Here is a 24,585-nt window from a genome sequence, read left to right on the forward strand (position 1 = left end):
TGAACAAAGACTGGAGTTGGTAAGTGGTGAGAAGCAGTTATGTCATGTCATATAAATGCTGGGCAACGAAATGGTTAACTGCCTCCCATGACACTTAATGTTATTGGCATAATTCCCCAAGCTTCAACAATCTGGGAATTACTACTGACCAGAAACTTCACTGAAACAGCCAAGCAAATACTGTGGCTACAAGGACAGGTCATTCTGTTGCAAGTAGTTCTCTGTTCAACTTCCCAAAGGCTTACCACCATCTGCAGATACAATTCATAAGCGTAACAGAAAGCTCTCTCAATGACTCTACTTCCAAAACAATCAAAAAACCCTTCTTTTGAACATGAATCAGCCCTGCAAGGAGGCCTGGCCCCTCCTCCAGCACCAATACTTTGCTGTTGCAATATGCAACATCTAAAAGACGCACTCCTGCAACTCACTAAGGTTCCTTCTACAGCACCATCAAAACACAAATCTACAGTTTAGAAGAATAATGGTAACTACTGCATTGGAATATTCCCATCTGCCAGTTCTCTTTGAAGTTGTGTAACATTGTTTCTTGGAAATATATTGTCATTCCTTCAGCAGTCCTAGGTCAAAATCCTGGAACTCGCAACCTAACATTACTTGGGGAGGACATTCACCCATGAACTGTAATAGTTCTAGATGAAATATTTCATCTGAGCTTTTTTAAGGAAGTTCCAATGATGGATGTGAAGACATGTTGAGACTGCATTGAATCAACTAAAACTCTAAACCTAGATTTTCAACTGGTTACCTGATAGGAAGCTGGTACTGCAGTTTGGTCAGGCATTATAAATGTCATCATAATTAAGATTAAAAAAAGACAACTGTATAGTTTCTATTGTAATTGTCTTGTTACATCTGAAATATACAATCGAAACCCTACCACATTCGGTAAAGTGTCCACGGTCCCATTCCCTCACTACAGAAAGATTACTGGTGGTGGTTTAACTTGAGGGTCACACACTTCGGGTGAGGAGCAAGATGAAGAAAATGAGACCATCATGATGATCTTCGCTAGTATGGGAACTGAACCCACTTTGTTGTCATCACTCTGCATTACAAACCAGCCATCGAGCCAACAGAACTCACTGATCCACATGTCTGAACTAAGTGACAGTCATCAACCCGTTATATCTGAGTTCAAAGTATGCAGAATCAAACTGCCAGCTGAGGAAAATGAATGGATATGATAGATGACAGACATTGAAGGTTAGAGCCGAGGATGAGGAAAACTAAATACAGAGCACACAAAACAGATGTGATCACTTTACATTCTGGACTAACCAGACCACAGAGATTTCATGAGATAACACTGTGTGAAGCTGGAGGAACACAGCAGGCCAAGCAGCATCAGAGAAGCAGGAAAGCTTGACGTTTCTGAAGAAGGGTCCTGACCCGAAACGTCAAGGTTTCCTGCTCCTCTGACACTTCTTGGGCTGCTGTGTTCATCCAGCTTCACATCGTGTTACCTCAGATTGTCCAGCATCAGCAGTTCCTACTATCTCTGTAACAGAGATTTCAATTTCTGGATTGCAAATAAATTAGCTTAGATTTAGATTAGATTCCCTACAGTGTGGAAACAGGCCATTCAGCCCTACAAGTCCACACCGCAGTTCGATGCAGTTGAAGCCAGAAACCAGTAAGAACCTCTAATATTGATCACTAGCACGTGGTGTACACTGAAAAAACTCACAAGTGGGAGTTTGGTGAAAAGACAATAGCATTTAATTCTGACCACAACAGTAGCAAATGCCACTATCTTGGGGATTGCAGCAAATTGGTGAAAGTATTGTCAGTTCATAAAAATCGTATATGCCAGTTATTTTTAAAAATCGATTTATGGGATGTGGACTTCACTGTTGGATATTTATTTATTGCCCATTCTCATGTTTTATCTTCCAGAATTAATATGAAGTAACAAGGTTTGTACTTATAATAGTCCAACAGGTTATCAGGGTTCCTAATTTATGGTGATTAAATTTTGAATTGTGTTTTTATTTCAAGGGGTTTGGAATAAGAAAGGAGGGATGGTTCACTGATCTACACAAAATGCTGGTGAGACCACATTTGGTGCATAGTTTTGGTTCCCACGATATAAGGAAAAATGTTATTTCATTGGAGGCAGTTCAGAGAAGGGTCACTAAGATGATCCCTGATATGGAGATATTTTCTTACAAGCACAGGCTAAACAATTTGGGAATATATTCACTGGAGTTTAGAAGAATTAGAGATGATCTCACTGAAACAGACAGGGGTCTGAAGAGGGTTGGCAGGGTAAATGGATGTTTTCCCTCACTGGAGATGCCAGGAGCAGAAAACATAATCTTAGCGTAAAGAGCGTCAATTTAAGACTGAAATGAGGAGGGATTTCTTTTTTCAGAGAGTTGAGTCTTTAGAACTGCTTGCTAAGAGAAAGCTGTGGGGGCAGAGATCTTGTCTATCTGAGACTGTGACAGACTTTAGGGGAAACAACGGTTAATACAGAAAAGAAAGAAAATGTATGTGAGGAAAGTTAGATCAGCCATAATCCTATTGAATGGTGAAGCAAGCTCAAGGGCCTGAATGGCCTCCTCCTGTTCTTATTTCTTCTGGTCTTATTGTCTTGTGGCAGAAGATGTGTCACACAATCAGATTGGTGATATCATATAGCTTCCCGCGTTAGTATTCGGGAGGTGGTCCCAGGTTCTGCAAGCTTTGGGCGTAGGTGATGTGAGCATCTTAACAATCACCCCAGAGCAAAGCAGCTGACTTGATTGACAGCCCATCCACCACATTCAACATTTACTTCTTTCATCACTGCACAGTAGCAGCAGTGTGTACCATCTATAAAATATACCGCGGTAACTCGCCAAGGCTCTTGCAATTGTATCTTTCAAACATTTGACCTCGCCATCTAGAATAATAGGAGTGGAAGATGCATGGGAACACCACCACCTGCAAATTCCCATCCAAGCTACACACTGTCCTGGCGTCGAACTATATTGTCATTCCTTACAGGACTTACCTTTTCTTCGAGGTGAAATTTCCATTTTCAGCTTGCAATGACTGCATCCAATGGGTTATCACTGTGAGGTATTATTTTTGATGGTGGTTTTATTCAAGATAGGCTTTTCAACCAGAAGCACTAGCAGTAAATTGTCACTTCCACCCCGACACCATTCAGTTCATCCAATGGTATCTGTAATTGGTTTGACTTTTGATTGAGGATCTCCAGACATTTGATGTTTCCATGATTTCCACCTTTTCCCTTCTCCTATTCCATCTTTCCACAACATCCCTTAAATTATTGATGGCTTTACCAGTTCTGGAAAGTTCAATACATTTAAAATATAAAGCATGCTTATACTGCTAATTATGAAAATATGTCCCAGAGGGAAAGTTCTCTATCAGAATTTATAATTGTGACATAGGAACTATCTTTAAGTCCTTTAATGTCTTTATTGCAATTTCCTATTTTTAATGAGTACAGTGAGTAATTTAACATACTTTATAATATGGTGTTTATATTATATACTTATATACAAATGATAAATGATATAAAAGAATATGTGGCGGGGGGGGTGATGAGTAAGTTTGTGGATGACATGAAGATTGGCCAGGTGGTTGACAATGAGGAGGAAGGTCTTAGATTACAGGAGGCTACAGACAGATTTGGCAGAAAGATCAGATCAGTAACAATGGAATTGAACCCTGATAGGTGTAAGACAGTGCACCTTGGAAGAAGTAACAAGACAAGGAAATGCTCAATGAATGGCAGGGCACTAGGAAGCTCAGAGGAACAGAGGGATCTTGGGGTGCAAGACCACAGATCCTTGAAGGTTAATAGGTTAATTAAGAAGGTACAAAGGACACTTGCCTTCATCAGTCTTGGCACAGGTTGTGAGAGCAGGGAGGTTATAATCGAGCTGTACAGGATATTCATTAGAGCACAGCTGGAGTACAGTGTTCATTTCTGGTCTCTGCATTATCGAAAAGCTGTGATTCCTTTGGAGAAGGTGCAGAGAGTTTTTTACCAGTTTGTTGCCTGGTGTGGAACATTTTAGCTATCAACAGATGCTGGATAAGATCAGGCTGTTTTCTTTAGAGCAAAGAAGACTGGAAGGGCAGCTGATCAAGGTTCATAAGATAATGAGGGAACTAGACAGGGTGAATAGAAAGCAGCTGTTCAATGGTCAGTAAGAAAGGTGAAGGGCAGGCAATTTAGAGGGAATTTTGAGGGAAGATCTTTCACTCAGAGGATGGTGGGAATCTGATATGCACTGCCGAGGAGGATAGTTGTGGTGCAAAACCTTTAAAAAGTATTTGCATGAGCACTTGAAATGTCATATATTCAAGGTATGGGCCAAGTGCTGGGAAGTGGGACTAACGTAGATTTAGATTTACTTTTTGTTAGAGCAGACTTGCTGGGCAAAATAGCCTCTTCTGTACTGTATGATTCTGTGATTGGCAAGTCATATAGAAATTGTGTTTAAAGAGTTTTTCTCATGGACCTCTCCACTTTCCTACTACTTGCTCCTTTTTGAAGAAGCTTTACATCAACAGCCTGAATATCATCTTAATGCAGTTCAGGGTCCAAGTTTTGTTGTTAAAAGTCCTGTGAAGGCTTTACTGAGGTTTGTTCTGGTAACAGTGCTATACAAATACAAGTTGGTGTTGTTGGCAGCATCTAGCTTCCCACCAACAAGGGAAGGTACAGATCACCAAGATGAAAGCTGATAGAAGGGTTTAGACCCGTATTGTCAGCTTTCCTGCTCCTCTAATGCTGCTTGGCCTGCTGTGTTCATCCAGCTCCACACCTTGTTTTTCTCAGAAGTCTTGAGAAGGCAGGAGGGAAGTGTTGAGGGAGGAAAATTCACTGGCTTTTGAGAGGTCATAAAAGCAGGCCAGAAGGAGTATGTTGATGAGAGACATTTTAGTTACTGATGTCAGATGGATGACAGTGTTAACCCAAATAGTACATGTAACAAGGGTCTCAATCTAAGGTGAGAATAACAACAGGTAAGTTTAACCATGAGAAGCGCACTGTCAAATGACGACAATACTGTATCAGAAAAGTTCAACAGGAAACAGGTGTTTGACTTGGAGACAATGTGCATTATTTGAAACTTCCCAAATATTACAGAAACATGTCAGGCAGAAAAAAAAAGCTGTTGGTTAAATTATTTTCAGATCTCTGGAAATTTGCTCCAAACTGATCATTCTGTCATTTCATTGCATTCAGTTACTTCCAATGCCTTTTCCATGGCTCGGGGTTATGCTGCAGCTGCTGAATTTATTTGGATACTTTCATTGGTTACAAAGGCAGATGTCCCACTCTCAGTATCAGATCAAACATGTTCAACATCATGCATTTTTGCAGTATGCTATAACAACATTGCAAAACAGTAAATTTATTTTAATTTCCCATTACCCTGCCACAATTAATGCTAGTGAAAAAGAAAACAATATAGATCTATTATTTTCTTTCAGAAAATTGATACATTAGTCACATCTTGACTAATTTAGTAGGAACAGATTATTACAACCTTTCCTGCTAGAATTTAACTTTCAAAATTAGAAAATAGAACAACGAATTTAAACAGTAGGTTAAAGAAAGGAGTCAATCTCATTACAAAATCTTTGCAGAGTTAAAGATGTGCTTTTGATAAAACATAATGCCCATATGTATGTGCACTTTAAAGTCAACAGGAACTCTTACTAGCTATTCATCAATGCCTGGCTATTTTGCCTTTACATTCTGAGATGAGACAATTGTGCTTACACATGCTGATCCATTTACTAAATTTTCATTCCTATATATACAAATAAAAATTCTGGAATATATATATATAAAGAAATTCTATACCATATCTCTGTTACTACATGTATTATCAAATTATTTAGTTCATTCAGCAAATAAGTATTCCATGAAAAAGAAAGCTATTTCTTAAGTCTTATTTTTGACAGAAAGGCAGATTTTTTTTTTTAGCAGATTAATGCGAGCAATCATTGTGTGTTCCAGTTGGCAGCTTTATTTTACACATGTATTATTACTCCGACCAGCTGGAGTTTACATAAAGTCTGATGTGCAAATTACACCTACATAATTATTTTCAAGTTACAATGTGAGACTGCATCAAATCATTCTATTTCTTTCTTCAGCTGGTGATATATGCAAGCCAGCAACAACAAGGCTGCTTCAGGGTCCTGTAGAGAGTACTGGTCTGCTCAGGCTCATAATGGTTAGATAACGTGACCAGCTCCGTCCTCCAATATTTGGTTCTTGTTTATCTTTGATGCTACTATTGGGAACAGTGTTGTATCTTAAAGTATTCAGAGATCCTGCTATTTTGGTATTGCACATGGTCTGGTTCATTTTTCTGCCCTGCTGCTGATGGGGGGGACCATGACAATGCAGCAAGTGGTCTATCAGATCAACACAGAATGTTCCTAGGTTCTGTGATGCAGACAAACACAGACATAAAATCAGTTCCATGCAGCTTTTTTTCCTTTATTCACTGTACATGGGTGTCAATAGCAAAGACAGCAATTATTGCCACTCCCAAACTGTCCTCTCAGAAGGTGACAGTGAACTGTTTTCAAGAATACAACTGAGTGGCTTGCTAGATCATTTCAGAGGAAGAATCAACCATGTATCTGTTCATGTGGAGTCATTTGCAGGCCTGACCACAGAGGGACAGCAGATATCATCCCCCTAAAGAACATCAGTAAAGCAAGGGGACCCGAACAGCAATTTGATCAAGGGATTTGAGCTTAAGTCTCTGGATCAATAGTCCATACTCCAAGATTACTGGTTCTATATCGCTATGCTACTATCCATTGGAGATACAGCTTACAGTGAAGTTCAGAACATTTTGACCTACTGAAACTGTAACTGAAATAAATATATTTCTCTCCATTTTTGGTCTGGTACTCTTAATAAAAGTATAATTTTGTGACTAAGATAATAAAATCAACAACAAGGATGCATATACATGAAATGTCCCCACACAGAGGACAGCTTTCAGACAAGATTTGATATTAAGCCCTAAATGGGGAATATTTGAACAGATGATCTAAAATTGGTCAAAGAGGTTAGAAGAAGTCTTCAAAAATACAGGGGAAGGAAGGTAGAAAAGTATAAGGAAGGAATTCCAGGGCTTAGGGCCTCAGTAGCTGAAAGTACAGCCACCAATATTGGTACCAATAAAAGCAGGGATTTCTACAAGTCTAGAAATATAAAAGCATAGTGATTGTGGTGATTAATGGAATTAGAGAAGTTCACGATGCAGCAACATCACTAATAGACTATGAGCCATCATTGTTTAGACCATAAGACCAATAGACACAGCAGCAGAAATTGGGCCATTTGGCCCATCCAGTCTGCTCCACGATTCAATCATGGCTGATAAGTTCCTCAACCCCATTCTTCCGCTTTCTCCCTGTAGCCCTTGAGCCCCTTGATTTATCAAGAACCTGTCTATCTCAAACTTAAATGTACTCAATGGCCTGGCCTCCACAGCCTTCTGTGGTAGTGAATTCTGTAGATTCACCACTCTCTGATGAAGAAGTTTCTCATTGTCTCCGTTCTACTTTTCTCCCTTTACTCTATGGCTGTGCTCTCAGGTCTTAGTCTCTCCTACCAATGGAAACATCTTCCCAGACCATCCAGCGTTCTGTCAGTTTCACTTAGATTCCCCCCTCATCTTTCTAAACTCCAATGAGTGTCGTCCCAAAGTCCTCAAACATTCGTCATATGTTAAACTTTCCACTCCTGGGACCATTCTCGTGAACCTCCTCTGAGCCCGCTACAGGGACAGTACATCCATCCTGAGATATGGGGCCCAAACTGCACTTAATACTCCAAATGTGGCCTGGCTAGGGCCTTATAAAGCCTCAGGAGTACATCGTTACTTTTATATTCAAGTCCTCTCAAAATAAATGCCATTTGCCTTTCTGACTACTGACTCAACCTATAAGTTTAGCTAGAGAGAATCTTGGACCACAACTCTCCAAGCTTATCAAGAAGATTGGCAATGGATGAACAGAATGGTGCAATTAAAACTGTCAGATATGAAGTTTTGGATAAGTTCATCTTTATGAAGGATGCAGAAGGAAATCAGTTAGGACCGTGTTGGAACAATCAAACGAAGCGATAACAAAAGTGCGGATAATGCTTTCAGCAGCAGATGAATAACATTAATCAAGAAAGAGACTGCAATAATTCAGTTTATTGATAAATAAGGCAGCCTCTGTGTTGTGTGCTGCTACAAGGAAACTTAGGGTTGACCAACAATTCCTCCGTGCAAATGCACCAGGAAGCTTCCCTTTACATTAGAGGGGCAGAGGGGCTAGAACAGCAGCTTTGTACTAATCATAAGGAAAGGTTTCAGAAGTTCAAAACAACCTTCTGGGTGGTCTTGTAATGGTTGGATTCAGGTGCAGAGTGTGAGGCAAGTAGAATTTCAGTATGTGTTTTGAATCCTTTACTAGCTACAAAATAATAAATGGATGACAGTCAAGCCACATAGAATTAATTAATATAATAATGCTTTATCTAAGTAAGGATTGAACTATAGAGGGCAGTAGCAGATATTAGCTGCTCAGGACTTAAGCACATAGTATCCTAACTTCTGATTAAAGTTATAGTTTGTGAAAGGCCCTTTTTTAAGATCAATTTTGGAAATTGCCTCTGATTTTTAGAATATATACTGTAGTCCTAAACTTCTCCATTACCTGAATGAATTCTCCGGAGCCACGTATCTTTCCTCTCAACATCACGAAAACTTCAATCTAATTACTCCTTCACCTTCTAAATTCCTTAGAATAAAAACATTTCCATAATCTGTCTTGATAATCTAGGTAACACTCTGATTAATGACATTTCTTCCATGGCCAATGTATACTTCCTAAGGTATGATACACAGAATTGCCCACAGTACTCAAAATGTGGACGAATTACGGCCCTGTGCATTTGAAGCATGATTTCTAACTTTTGACTCTTTACATTGCCTGTTTACATTTTAATTAGCAAAGTTCCTGCATCTCCAGGTCTCTTTGGATTCCAATTGTTTCTAACTATTCACCATTCACCACCAGGGTTATCGTCTTGTAGAATTCCCTCCTGCAGAAGGCAGGGGGCTGGGTCGCTTAACATATTTTTGCAATATTCATTCATGAGATCTGTGCATCATTGGCTGATGAGCATTTAGGGCCCATCCCTAGCTGCCCTTGAGAAGGTGGTGGTGAGCTGCCATCTTGAACTGCTGCAGTCCACTGGCTGTGAGTTGACCCACTGTGGCATTAGGGAGGGAATTCCACGATTTTGATCCAGCAGAGGGAACAGTGATACATTTCCAAGTCAGGGTGGTAAGTGACGTGCGGGAAACTTGAAGGTGGTGGTGTTTCATGTAGCTGCTGCCCTTGTCATTCCAGATGGAAGTGGTCGTGGGTTTGGAATGTGCTGTCTGAGGATTTTTGGTAAATTTCAGCACTGCATCTTTTAGATAGTACACATTGCTGCTACTGAAAGTCGATGGTAGAAGGAATATATCCAACAAAGGGATTTGTTTTTAGATATTAATGGCATCAAGGAGAATAGAGAGAACACTGGCATATGATATTGCAATAGAGGATTATCCATGGCCATATTGAACGGAATAGCTGGTTTAAAAGGCCAAATAACTCACTCCTGGTCCTGGTTTCTATGTTTCTAGTTAGAAAATACTCTGCTTTAAACTTTATAGCTCCAAGGTGAATGATCTCACATTTGCCAACATTGAAATCCATTTCATCCAATTTTATCCATTCATTTAATCTATCAATTTCTCATTGTAATTTGGTACTTCCATCGACACTGCTAACAGGATTGGAAAGACCACCCAATATTGACCTGCAGCATCAAATATAATAAAAAGGCTTATAAAAGCCAGTCAATCTTTTAAAACTCTCTTCACTAACACCTCAGTATTTTACAAAAAATGAAAACTGGCCTACAGATTGGTCATGCATTAATCTGACATATACATGGAATCAGACCTTGTGGCCAATTTCTTAAAATCCACCATCACTTATTCCTCGACATATCCTGTTCCCCAGGCTTCCTAATGTTGGTAACAGAGTGATGGGGGTCAAGGGGAAATTGCCCGGCAATTGTCTCCAGAACTCAAAAGTCTGATGGCATCAGGTCAAATATGAGTGCAAAAACCTCCAACTGATTACAGCTGACCATTTTCACTCAAATGCTCCTTCATGTTGAAACTTACTTGGATCAAGCACTGAGAGTAGTAATGGCATAGAATGCACTCAGGATGGGACCTATTGTCAAGAATAGCTTAAGAACACAGCTACTGATAGTGTCATTAAGAGCCACGGGTAATGGGTTGGAAGAATGGAAGGTGGCTAATGTGGTGCCATTATTTAAGAAACATGCTAAAGAAAAGCCAGGGGACTATAAACTGTTGAGCTTGACATCGATGGTGGGTAAGTTGTTGGAAGGGATTCTGAGGGACTGGTTTTACATATGTTTGGAAAGGCAAGGACTGATTAGGGATAGTCAACATGGCTTTGTGCGTGGGAAATCGTGTCTCACTAACTTGATTGCAGAGATGACAAAGAAAATTGATGGTAAAGCAGTAGATATTGCCTAAATGGATTTCAACAAGGTATTCGACGATGTTCTGCATGGTACACTGGTTAGCAAAGTTAGATCACATGGAATCTGGACATGTTAGCCAAGTGGATACAAAACTGGCTTGAAGGTAATAGACAGAGGGTTGTGGCAAAGGATTGATTTTCAGACTGGAGGCCTGTATCCAAGTGTGTGTGCTGCAAGGGTTGGTACTGCTCCACCGCTTTTACATTTGCATAAATTATTTGAATGTGAAAATTAGATTAGTAAATTTGCAAATGACACCAAAATTGGTGGTATAGTGGACAGTGAAGATGATTACAATGGACCTTGATCATATGGGCCAATGGCCCCAGGAGTGGCAGATGAAGTTTACCTTGGATAAATGTGAGGTGTTACATCTTGGTAAGGTAAATCGGGGCAGGAATTATGCAGTTAACAGTAGGGCCATGGGAAGTATTGCCAACCAAAGAGATCTCAGGGTGCAGGTTCATATTTCTTTGAAAGTGGAATCGCAGGTAGGCAGGGTGGTGAAGAAGGCATTTGGCATGCTTGCCTTCGTTGGTCAGTGCATTCAGTATAAGAGTTGGGATGTCATGTTGCAGCTATATAGGACATTGGTGAGGCCACTTTTAGAACACTGTATTCAATTGTGGTCTTCCTGCTATAGGAAAGATGATTGTTAAACCAGAAAAGATTTACAAGGCTATTTCTAGGGTTGGAGGGTATGAGCTATAGGGAGAGGCTAAATAGGCAAGAGCATATCCTCCCTGGAGTATCAGACATTGACAGGTGATCTTGTAGAGGTCTATAAAATCATGAGGGGCATGGATAGGGTGAATAAACGTGGTCTTTTTCCCAGGTTAGGGGAGTCCAAAACAAGAAAGCGTAGGTTTAAGGTTAAAGAGGGGAAAAAGAGTTTAAAGAGATTTAGGGAGAAAGTTTTTCACACAGAGGATGGTACACTTATGGAATGAGTTGCTGCAGGAAGTGGTGGAGTTGGGTAGAATTAAAACATTTGAAAGACATCTGGATGGGTACGTGAACAGGTTTAGAGGGATATGGGCCAAATGCTGGCAAATGGGAATGGAGCAGTTTACAATGGATGAGTTGTCAAAAGGGTCTAGTTCGATGCTTTAAAACTCTTTGATTCTGTGAGTGAGTCCTGAAGGATGTATCAGTGAGAAAGGTTTGCTGCTCATGGTTGGAGCTGCTAGATCTGATCTGAATCTATCCCATTTAGCACATTGGTGATGCCACACAACACAGTGGATAGTTCTCAGTTCGAAAACAGGACATCTTCTTCACAAAGGCTGTGCAAAGGTCACTTTTACCAATGCTGTAATGGATAGACATGTTGGTGACAGGTAGATTGATGAGGATGAAGCCAGGTACCTTCTCACCATTGCACTGTCTCTCAAACCATGAGCAGCAAACCCTTCTCATTGAATTTGATTCAATGCACATGATATGACGATAAGGCTGAACAAAATGAATACAGTAAATGCTTTGAGCCCAGACAATATCCTAGCTGTAATACTGAAGATTTGTGGTCTAGCACTAACCGTGCCCCTAGACAAGCTGTTCCAGAATGGCTACAACACTGACATCTACCTGACAATTTATTACGTTTGGCATAGTTGTTCCGTACACAAAAGGCAGGGCAAGTGAACTTTACCTGATATCATGTACAATGCACCAAATTCACCAAGAAAGGTTTGCTGCTCATGGTTTAAGAAATAATGCAAGGGAAAAAAGGTACCCGCACACAAAAAGCAGAACAAGTCTAATTTGGCAACCAGCACATCATCACTTGTTCCCAGTGTCAAGAAAAGTGATGGAAAGTTAACAGCAGGAGAGATATTGAAATTCTGTGGGGTGTAACTTAGAGTGTGATGGAATATTCCACACTTATCTGGATTTGGACAGCTCCCAAATGTCTCAAGAAGTTCAATATCATCACCAGTAATGCATTTTCTTTAAGTGATTCCCCTCACCTTAAACATTTACTCTCTCCACCATCAATGCACCCTTGCTGCACTACTGATTATTGCATACCTTTTTACCTCACTAAATTAAGTACGGAAAATTGCTGATGTCCAAACAAATCCTGGCAGGACATCACTATTCATATCCTGCCAATTAAAGTAAGCACCTACTATCCCTGCTGTCTGTGTTATGCCTCTGAGCCAATTTTTTAACTAGTGATGAGATATAGCTCTCACATAGCTGTTGATTTACCAGTAAAGGGCTTCAATTGCTGAAATATGGAGAAGTTGGCCTCCTGCCCAGCATTTAATTGCTGAGGTGGCATGAAAAGTTAAGGGTCTGCCCAGAGTCAACTTGTCCAATGAAACTAAATTTCTCACCACCTATATGGAGGGTAAAAATGGACAAATAGATTCTTTCTCCAAAATAGTTTCTGCCAAACCTGCTGAATATTTCCAGATTGGTAAAACAATTGCATGAAAACATATAAATTCACAGCTAGGAGTTGGCATCTCAGCCCATCAAGTCCTCTCTGTCATCTTATAAGGTCAAGGCTGATCTGATTGTGTCCTCTACCTTCCTGTCTATCCCATATTAGTTTTGACACTTTTGTCTGTCATAACTCTATCTAACACAGCCTCATCCTTTGACCATGTGATAGATGAGTAGGTCATTCTACTTCATATTAACTCTTGCATTGTCATTTTCAATGAATATATTTAATGATGGCCCCAACAAGTTACACTTCAGATAATAATAGTGCCCCTTCTATGAAATTTAGCTACAACTGAATACTACAGATTCAGAACATTTACATGATTGAAGTTTTATTATTGTTAGAATCCTTCAGGGTTTGATCACAATCAAAACTGTTAATAGAGTCTTAAGTAAAGGTAAAACTGACATAGTCTTACCAGAAAGTAGAGCTAGTTTCTTGTTACAGAGAGATGGCTGATGATAGTTTTGGGGTTACCATACCTCAGGTGAGAGAAGTTAAGAGGGAGATTCGTTCACGGCAACCTCAGCTGGTACAGGAATTGAATCCACATTGGTTTGATATCCAGAGGGACACCAACAGCTAGCCAACTGAGCTAAACCAAACCCCGAACTGTAAGTAACTACTAGAAATTAGTTTTTGCAACAGGTTCTTACAATCATGCTCATTGTCACATTCCAAGTTTTGGGGCCACTTTCAAATATTGAATCATCAAAGTATAACTGATTCTACATTAATGTTAAACAGAACTTAGTTCCATGATGAGGAGTGCAGCAGCTGATAGTGCTTGGTGGATTAAAGAAGTAAATTACAGACTTCATACAGAGTACAAACCAATGATAGTGTGGTTAAGAATTTAACAGAAGCCTTGATATCATTAGTTGAGACTTAAAGCTGTTTCATATGTTCAATTATTATACATTAAAACAACTCAATGTATTTTTATAAGTCCTCAATGAAGGCAAATTATAAGTTCAAACAATATTTATACTACTGCTGATTTAGCAACAAGCCACTTTGTATTACATACGGTAATAATGGGTTTCTGAAAGCTGAATTATTCAAATGATGGTCAAGGGAAATAAGTAATACACAGCCACAGATTAATTTGCACTTTTATAAGGAAACCAAAACATGAGGAGACCAAAACTGCACACAGCAATCGAGATGTGGTGTTACCAACACCATGTGTAACTGAAACATAACATCCTTCCTTAAATGTTCAATTCTGCATCAAGTATAGCGTTCCTTTAGCCTGCTTAATTCCTTATATCAGCATTCTAAGTTTCAGAAACTGATTTACCCGAACACCTAGATCACTGTGCATCTCAGAATTCTGCAATTATTCCTTGTTTAATTATAATTTATTTATGATACTTCGGCCAAAGTGAACAACTTCACATTTTTCCACATTATACTTCAACTGCCAACCTATCTGTAACTGTCAGCATCTACTTCTGTGCAGTTTACAACATGCCTTCCTAACTATACTTATGTCATTTACAGATGTAACTACCTTGGCTGCCCTCATCGAATTTGTTGATTTAAATTAGAAGATCGAAGGCCCAGCATTCACCCTTACAGTACTCCAGTCATTACCTGTCGCCTATGAGTAAAAGATCAATTAGGCACACTCTGTTTTGCCAGTCAATCAGCCTTCTATCCATGCTATTCTGTTACGCCTATGCTCCTACTTATCACAATAACTTGTAACGTGGCATCCTGTCAAATGTCTTCTGGAAATCTAAGGACAGTACTTCTACAGGCTCTTTTTATCTACAAAATGTGTTGCTCTTTCAAAGCATTTCAATAAATTGGCTAAACATAATTGCCTTTCACAAAATCTCACTGACATTTCCTGATTACTGTGCTTCTTTTGTGTGTACCACACTTTCACTGCCTTCATGATCAATTCTAACACCTTCCTACCACGCCAGATATCAAGCTAACTTATGGTTTCCTGTTTCCTGCCTCCCTCCCTTCTTGAACAGAAGAGTTATATTAGCTATTTTCAGTCTACTGAAAAGTTCTAAATATAACAAATTTTGGAAAATTATGGCCTCAGCATCTATTAACCATCTTTTAAGAGCCTCTGATGAAGTTCATCAGGGATCAACGAACTGCCAGCCTGCTGCTCCACCACTTTGCTCCGCACCAACTCTTCAGTGATTGTCATTTCAGCTAGTTCCTTTCACCCTTCCATTTCTTGATTTACAGCCATTACTGAAATGTTATCCTTTTCTTCAATTGCAGAGGCAGAATCAAAACACTGGACTACTTTATCTACCACTTCTTATTATCTACAATTAATTCCCCATTCTTATTCTCCAGAGGACCAACATTCACTTTCGTTATTATCTTCCTTTTAAAGTACAAGTAGAAACTCTTGCTGTCTGTTTTATATTTCTAGTTAGCTTTTCATCAAAATTCCAATTTCTTGCTCCAACTTAATGTTTTAGTGATTTTTTTCCATCCCTTATATTTTATCCAATCATTTGACCTGTTACTCATCCTTGTAATTATTTGATTTTTTTCAGAGGTTTTAATCTTCTAAAATTCCCAGGATGTGGGCAAGGTTCCAATGGATTGGAATTTGCTAATATAATTATTCAAAAAGGGAGGGAAGCAATAAGTAGAAAATTACAGGACAGTTAGTTTAACATCTGTCAGTAGGAAATAGTTGGAATCCATTATTAAGGAAGTAATAACAGGAGATTTGGAAAGTCAAAACCAATCCATCATAGTCAGCGTGGTTTTAAGAAGAGTAAGTTGTGTTTTATTAATTTGCTATAGTTCATGGAAGATCTAACAAGCATAATGGGGATCCTGTAGAAGTAAGAAAAACCAAAAGAACTGCGGACGCTGTAAATCAGAAAGAAGACCCAGAAAAGCTCAGCAAATCTGGCAGCATCTGTGAAGTGAAACGTAAACGTTTTGGTTTTGGTGACCCTTCCTCAGAACTGATGGTAGCCAAGACAATGCTGGTTTATATACCAAAGATAAGGTTGGGTGTGAGGGTAAAGAGTAAATGGTAGGTAGGGATAGAGACAAAAGAGAGAGAGAACAGATAACGATCTGTCAGGGAGGGTGAATAGCTGTTAATGGAGGCTGTTAGTGGATAACAATAGGTAGTATGCAATGGCAGACTATGTGATAATAAGGCATGATAATATGTGGTAGGGGATTGGGACGTGGGAGATTCAGGCCCTAAACTTATTGAACTCAATATTGAATCCAGAGGGCTGCAGGGCACCTAAGCAAAAAATGAGGTGTTATTCTTCCTGCTTGCACTGAGTTTCACTGGAACACTGCAGCAGGGATGAGACAGAGATGTTGGCCAGGGAGCAAGGTGGTGTGTTAAAGTAACGGGCAACTGGAAACTCAGCAACTTTTTTTATGGCCAGACTGTAGATGTTCTGCAAAGTAGTCACCCAGTCTATGCTTCATTTCCCCAATGTAGAGGGGTCCACACTCTGAGCAGCGAATGCAGTAGACTAGATTGTGAGAAGTTGCAACTAAAGTGCTGCTTCATCTGGAAGGTGTGCTTGGGCCCTTGGATACTGAGGATACTCACTCCTCTCATTTTCTTCAGGTCAGAGAGGTGGCCATAGGTGCTCACATGTGCCTCAGTAATGCCTATTGCTTTGTGGGGTATGTGAAACATTCCTTGTTCCAGTCCTATTTTGGCCTCCAACCAGAACTTTTTCTCTAATATATTGCTGGTATCATCACAGCTGCTTCCCTCTCTAGTCTAGAATTGGAAAAGTTCATTGATTTCACTTACAATTTCTACCCTGCCCTCAATTTCACCTGGTTTATCTTTGACTCCTCCCTTCTCTTCCTCAACATCTGTTTCCATTTCTGTAGATAGACTGACCAATAATATCCAATATAAACCAACCAACTCCCACAACTACCTGGGCTATACAACCTCACATCCAACTTCCAATTCAATCCCATTCTCCTAATTCTGCCGTTTCAATCACACATGTTTCAACTGAGGCCAACTTTGACAAAAAAAAGTCTCTGAAATGTCCACTTTCTTCCTCAACCGAGGGTTCCCCAACATCGTTGTCGACAGGGTTCTCAGCCAGGTCCAAGATATCTCCCGCACTTCCACCGTGATCCCCTCTCTTCCCTCCTGCAATCGTGATAGAGTTCTGCTTCTCCCTACCTACCATCCCACCAGCATCCACATCGAGAAGATCATCAGCTGCCATTTCCGCCACCTCCAGCAAGATGCCACCACCAGATACATATACCCCTCCCCTCTCTTGTCCAAATTCTGCAGGGACCACCTCCTCTGGGACACCCTTTTCCATCCCTCCCAACACCTTGACCACCTACAGCAGCTTTCCCTATCAGCACCAGAGATGTAAAACACCCAATTTACCTCCTCCCTTCTCAGTATCGAAGGGCCCAAACATACCTTCCAGGTGCAGCAGCACTTTACATGCACCCGATACAATCCAGTCTGCTGCTCACAATGTGGTCTCCTTTACAAAATGAAAACCAGAAGAACTGTGGATGCTGTAAATCAGGAACTAAAACAAAGTTGCTGGAAAAGCTCAGCAGGTCTGTCAGCATCTGTGGAGGAGAAAACAGAGTTAACGTTTCGGATCTGAGGAAGGATCACCATACCCGAAATGTTAACTCTATTTTCTCCTCCACAGATGCTGCCAGACTTGCTGAGCTTTTTTAGAAACTTTGTTTTTGTGGTCTCCTTTACGTTGGGGAAACTAAGCACAGACTGGGTAACCACGCCCCCGAACAACTACGTTCTGCCTGCAACAAAGACTCTGAGCTTCCCGTCACTTGCCATTTTAACAGACCACACTGTTCCCTGGCCAACGTCTCTGTCTCTGGCTTGCTGCACTGTTCCAGCAAAGCTCAGCGCAAGCTGGAAGAACATCACCTCATTTTCTGCTTGTGTATCCTGCACCCCTCCAGATTCAGTATTAAGTTCAATAATTTAGGACCTGAACTCTCCCATGTCCTAGCGCCCTACCCTACACACCAGGTCTTGTTATCTCTAGCCTGTCATTACATACTACCTATTGTTAGCCACTAAAGAGTCTCCATTAGCAACTATTCACCCTCCCTGCCAGATCATTACTACCTCTTTCCCCTATCCGACTGTTCATCTCTCTCTCTTTGGGCTCTATCCCTACTTATTGTTTACTCCTACCCCACCATCCCCATCCCATCTTCTGCACATAAACTAACATTTTCCTAGATACCAACATTCCTGAGGAAGTGCCGCCGGACCTGAACTGTTAACTTTAATTCCTCTTTGCAGATGCTGCCAGGCCTGCTGAACTTTTCCAGCAACTTTTGTTTTTGATCCTGTAGGAGTTTACCTGGACTTCCAAAAGGCATTTGATAAGGTGCGACACTAAAGGTATACAAGGTAAGATCACATGGTGCTAAGGGTAATTTATTAGCTTGGATAGAGGATTGGCTAACCAACAGAAGGCAGAGAGTTGGGATAAATGCGTCTTTTCATGGTTGGTAGGATGTAGCTAATGGGATGCCACAGGGTTTGATCCCATCCCCATCCCCTAATAATTTACTACCTATTTTAACGACTTCGATGCCGGGATAGACGGTGTAATGGTCAAATTTGCAGATGGCAGTAAAAAAGGAGAGAAAATAAGTTGAAATAAAGAAATAAGTTATTTTCAACTGGATTGGGTAGGTTAAGGGCCGAAATTTGGCTAATGAAATTTAACATTATTAAATGTGAGGTTATCCATTTTGGTCAGAAGAATAGAAGGTTAACTTTCTACCTAAATGGAGAGAAACTTTAGACTGCTTCAATGTAGACAGTATTGGGTGTCCTCATGCATAAATCACAGAAAACTAATATGCAGGTCCAGCAGGTAACAAGAATGGTGAATGGAATTTTGTAATTTATTACTGAAGAAATAGGGTATAAAATAGGGAAGTGTTGCTGCTAACAAGTGAGACTGTAACTGGAGTACTGTGTACAGTTTTGGTTGCCTTACTTGAGGAGGATGTAGTTGCACTGGAGGCAATTCAGAGGAGATTTACTAGATTGATTCCAGAAATGAGACATTGGTCTTATAAAGAGCAGTTTAGATCTATAATCTCTACATTTAGAAGAATGTGAGGAGGTCTAATTAAGGCACACAAGACACTAAAGGGAAATGACAAAGTAGATGGAAAGAATATATTTCCAATCGTGGGACAATCCAGAATGAGAGGTCATAGTTTTAGGATAAGGCGTAACAAATTTAAAACAGGAAATGCAGAGAAATTTCATCCCTCAAAAGATTATGGATCTGTGGAATTGACTATGCAAAGTGCAGTGGATACTGAGATGTTGAATAAATTCAAGTAGGACAGAGACAGATTTGTAATTAGTAATCTGGTTGAAGGCTTATGGAGAGTAGGCATCAAAGTGGAGTTGAGGTCAAGATGAGATCAGCCATGATTGTATTGAATGGCAAAGCAGGCTCAAGAGGCTGAACTGCCTTCTCCTATTCCTGGTTCTTTAACTTACTTGGTTAACTACAAATAATGGGTTCTCTCTTTAGAATTTTTCTCTACTATAAGAATATACTTATTCCCAACTATGATTGGTGATGGGTTGAATTCCTTGTTTTTATTCAACAAGCCATGAATCCCATACATCCATCTGAAACTCTGGGCAAAGCTTTAGCTTTGTATTTTTTCTGCAAGTTATCACCTCTAATAATAAGTAAGACATTTAGTCACTTGGCAGTACAGAACTTGAATATTGCTGAAAAATAACATACTGTCAAATCTTTTCACTCGTCACTCATCAGGACATTTGCAAGAATATCAAACTTCAAAGGAGTTTCAATTTATAATGCATGAGTAAAGATTGTTGAATGGTTGAAAGTCAACTCTGATTATTGAGGTGTTGCTTTGTGAAAAGCAAAGTGAAACTAATGTCCCCATGCTTTTGATAAAGAAACATTGTTAAATATTAGTTTTGTTCTTCATTGAAGTGTTGATGTTAACTTTGTACCCCAGCCCATTTGTGAACCCAGAACTCATCATCTACCACATACAGAGGCAAATCTGCTAATGCTCAGTTAAGCCATGACTTACAGCATGACTTTAACATAATCATTCCACAGGGTTTGTGCCTGTTAGAGAACTTTTGAAATGCACATGAATGAAAATGATAACTCCAGTAAAACCAAAACAATTGCTTCCATCAATCTACTGACAAGTCACTCACTTGAGGACTGCAGCTCACCACCACCTTCTCGAGGGCAACCAGGGATAGGCCATAAATGTTGATGAACCAGCGATGCCCATATCCCACAATAAATGAAAAAAACCTTATTGCAATTTTACCATTATATCCACTTCAACAATTTTCTTTATATTTTGTAACAGAGCAAGGCAAAAGACATAATACTCTGATGGTCAAGTACAGAAGCAATTCATTCTATCAAACCCTGTACAACAGCTATGGTAAAATGAATTTTCAACACTCTTTCGTTTCTCGGTATTTTAAATAAGACCAAACATCATCATACTTCAAATTGGAGAACAGGTTGAAATTGAAAAAAAATCGGTAAGCCATAAAGCCTTAGCAAAATTTAAAACAACTGATCCGTAATCCATTCAACAGATTACCTCAACTACAGCAAATATACTTATATAATTTTTTGTTATTAAGAAACAAATAGAAATAACTTGCCTTTATCAGTTGGCATTATCTTCTGCACTGTTGTATTAACAATTAACTTTTCTTCAGTAGTTACGAGCTGCTGTTGCTGCTCTGCAGTATCTACTGGACTTGGAAAAGCTGTGGTTGATGATGAAACAGTGGGAAATGTTGAACCTTCGACAACATTTTGCGTAGCTATTTTCTGTTCAACAGAAGGTTTAGAAGTTGCCGGTACCAGTCTAGTTCTAGATGCTGGTGTGGTGAAGTATTCATGATCGATTTCAGGTTGTGAAGCTTTACCAGTCATATCAACCTCCAAGATATCAGGAGGCTGTATAACTGATTCATCAATAACTACAACTTCTTCAGCTGTAGTCTCACCAGGCTCGTTTTCAATAATAATTGGAGTTGCACTCATTTCTAAACGCTTAGGTTTCACTGAAGTTTTTATTTCATGATCAGACGTGAAAACACCTGTAGCAGGTCTAATTTCAAAAAGAGGAGCAGTGATTGTCGATACTGTTTTAGGTACTGTTGAGGTTATGTTAACTCGTGCTGCAGTGGTAACTGGTCCAAAACTAACATCATCTGACACCTTGGGCGTCAACTCTTTTTGAATATCATGTTCTGCAGATACAGTTTCATATATTATTGGAACTGGCATTACTGATGACATAATGATCTTCTCATCACCTTTATCTTCTTTTTTCTCATAATCTTCAGTCTTCATTCCATCCTGCCATGTTGAAGCTGGTTCACTAGTGCCAGTCTCTGCAGCAGGAAGAGTTTCTGTTATCTTCTTAGTTACCTTTCTGGGTTTCAGTTTTTCTCTCTCTGCCTCTGAAAAAGTGACTGAAGTATCAGTGATGTGAGCCTTTTCAGTTAGCTGCAGTTTACCTGTGGTTGACATTGATGAAGTTTCAAAGGATGACATTGTTTTGTGCTCATCTCCTCTCACCAGTTTAACACTCTCACTTGCATTCTCTACTGCTGTTTTCACAATATCTGGTGATCTTGGTACTGTTGTGCCACTTGCAGGTTCCTTGATCTCTTGTTGTCTAATGGTCTGGGTGTCTTTATCTGAACTTTCTAATTTCACAGTGCTGGCACTCGTGGGCAGTTTCAGCTTATTGTCATCTGCTGTTACAATATCCATCCCTGTTAACAATGTGGTTTGTATGCTAGATTGGGCTTTTTCTCCCTTTTGAGCAGGATCACTTGTAATTTGAAATTCTTGTTTGATTGATGGTTCAAATGATGCAGCCAAAGCGGTTGTCTCTCTTATTACCTCCCTGCTAATGTCTTCAGGATGCACAGTAACACTTTCTCCATCTGGAATTTTTGTGCTGATTACAGGTGTGAGCATTTCACTGCTGGTACTTTTTTCTATTGTTGTTTTTACAGTGACTTCATCACTTGGCCTTTCTTTAATTTCTGAAAACACGCTGTGGCTTTGTATGGTTACTTTCTCCCCAGGTTTCTCAATATCAATTTTGACTAGATGAATTCCAGTAGTCACTACTTCTCCTGAAATAGCTTCAGGGGCTAAATGAGTACTAATCTGCCCTTCTTGAAAAGGCTTTGAAGCAAGGCTCATGCTTTGATTATACTCTTCAACAACTAACATTGCAGGTGGTGATACCTTCTCAACAATCAAATTAGTCGCAGCTTGATGCACTTTCTTCGGGCCCAAGGCTATTTGTGGTGTTGTTTTCTTTAAAGGCCTCCCTGTGAACAGATAAAAGTAAATGTTGAATTTTTGTCAGAATACCACTTTGGGGTTGTATTCCACATCACTAGGGCCAACATTACAAATTTCAAAAGGCATATACTTATCAATTTAGTTCTACAAGAGAGATGTAGAACTTGTTGAGTTTCTCTGGCAAGATCCCATGAAAACTTTAGCAGAGGTTCAACACAACTTTGAGGCTGGAATGCCTGCCAGAATGAGGCATGCAGGAACTCAAGGTGCCACAGGCTCCTGAGACCCCATAAAAATTGGGAGCCCTCCCCATCTTCACATATTTTGATAGATCAATACTGGAGGGGTACAGTAGATTTCTGATCATTTTAATTTTCTGCAGGCCCGGATTAAACATCTAGGAACATGGGTTGAAATCCTATCGTGGGGAATTTAAATGCAATTAATGACACAAATCTGCAAAATAAAGTTGGTATCAATAATAGTGACCATGAGAATGCTGGCTTGTCAGAAACACTCATCTGGTTCACGAACTTTCTTAATGGAGGGAAATCTGTTGTTTTTACTCATCTTTACCTGGTGATTCCAGACCCACAACAATGTTGTTGACTCCCAGTCAATGAGTGAAATGGCCTAACTAGCCAGTCAGTTGCATAACGATGTGCCACAAATGCTGTCTTTGCCAGCACTGTCCACGTTCTCTAAGTTAATTAACAAAAACAGGACAATCCCACTTGCAATTACTGGACAATTCTGGTTGTGCTAAATGTTGCTAAATCAACCTCAAACATTCTAAACAAATGTGGCCTATTAAAATGCACTTAAGATAAAGTTCATGAATAGGAAAGGGCTAGAGGGATATGGGCCAAGCACAGACAGGTGGGACTAGTTTCGTTTGGGAACATGGACTAATTCGACGGAAAGGACTATGACTCTCAGTAAATGTGTTGCCTGTCAGAAAAAAAAGATGCCTTTCTAACAACAGTCCATCACAAGAACGGGAAGTGTAACCATTGTACAGTTATGGTTATGACTTCGGCTTTTTGCACCCAGTCATTCACTTCATTGTCTGGAGGGATCAAAGCCAAATCCTTAAGAGGTCAGCATGGTAAACATGTAAAACTAAACAATCCCAGTGATTCCCAGCTGTCACTTGAGTAAACACAAAAATATAAATAGGGTTTCTCCAAAGGTTCCCCAGCACATTGACAATCATTAAAATAAATCACCTCCCAAAATATTTTCAGCATGAATTTTACGTTACATGTTAATTTTCTCTTTACAAACTTGATAACCTTCACTTAGGATCTGAATGCAAGCAAAGGAAACCATTAAGGAGCACTGCCGATCCTTAATGTACATTGATTGTCTAGTGTTAACGTTTAAAGTCGTTTGGCAACCAGGAAGAGTGGAGCCCATTCTAAGAAGTCAGATCCTAGCCACTGCAAAAGGTTGGCCATTGGCCAGCAACAAGGCGAAAGAAACACATCTTTAAGTGATTTTCATCCATTAGTAATGGGATTTGAAAGCTGGGGATATTTGAAATGTGCTTCAGAATGGATAATTGTAAATCTTTACAGCATTGCATTGATAGTTCAACAGGTTTGACAGCATGTTGAAGTAAATTTTACATGAATGTATTTTGTATAAAAACATGGAGATGAATTACATGAGAACTTTTCCTTAATGATAATGATTAGCTTTCATTTTTCTAAGTTCTTTAAAAAGCACATAAAACCAAGAATTGGCTTTTTTGCTTTCATATTTATACCCTGCCATTTCCTGACTTTCTAGACTGGCTCCAAAATGACTAAAAATCGTAATTCAATCAGACAAAGCTGCTTTTGGAACAGAACAGCAACTCATGATCGGGCATAAGTCAAAATTAATTATTCATCGCAAACATTTTCAGTGTCACTTCAGTATAATACTGTATATTTTCCTAACATTACACTTTGTGTGGCATTATGAGTTGGTGATAAATTGAGACAGTTACTGTTCACTTTCTTTCTAATGACTTAATCCTAATGTATGGATAACCTCTAAAACAGGAGGAGGTATACTCTTATACCAAGTGTGCAGTTCAGGCAATACGGCCT

The 24,585-nt window shown here is 39.6% G+C and overlaps 1 protein-coding gene across 4 annotated transcripts in view; it reads right to left on the reverse strand.

The window, feature by feature from the left end:
- LOC125450757 (versican core protein-like) overlaps positions 1-24,585 on the reverse strand; it is a 180,813-nt gene that overhangs the window by 102,014 nt on the left and 54,214 nt on the right. For all 4 annotated transcript variants that reach the window (XM_048526883.2, XM_048526882.2, XM_048526880.2 and 1 more), the window contains exon 8: positions 20,815-22,512. In XM_048526883.2, the coding sequence (XP_048382840.2) occupies positions 20,815-22,512 (1,698 nt within the window). The remainder of the gene's footprint in view (positions 1-20,814; positions 22,513-24,585) is intronic.

This window comes from Stegostoma tigrinum, chromosome 3, assembly GCF_030684315.1.
Source record: "Stegostoma tigrinum isolate sSteTig4 chromosome 3, sSteTig4.hap1, whole genome shotgun sequence".
NCBI classification, from domain to species: Eukaryota; Metazoa; Chordata; class Chondrichthyes; order Orectolobiformes; family Stegostomatidae; genus Stegostoma; species Stegostoma tigrinum.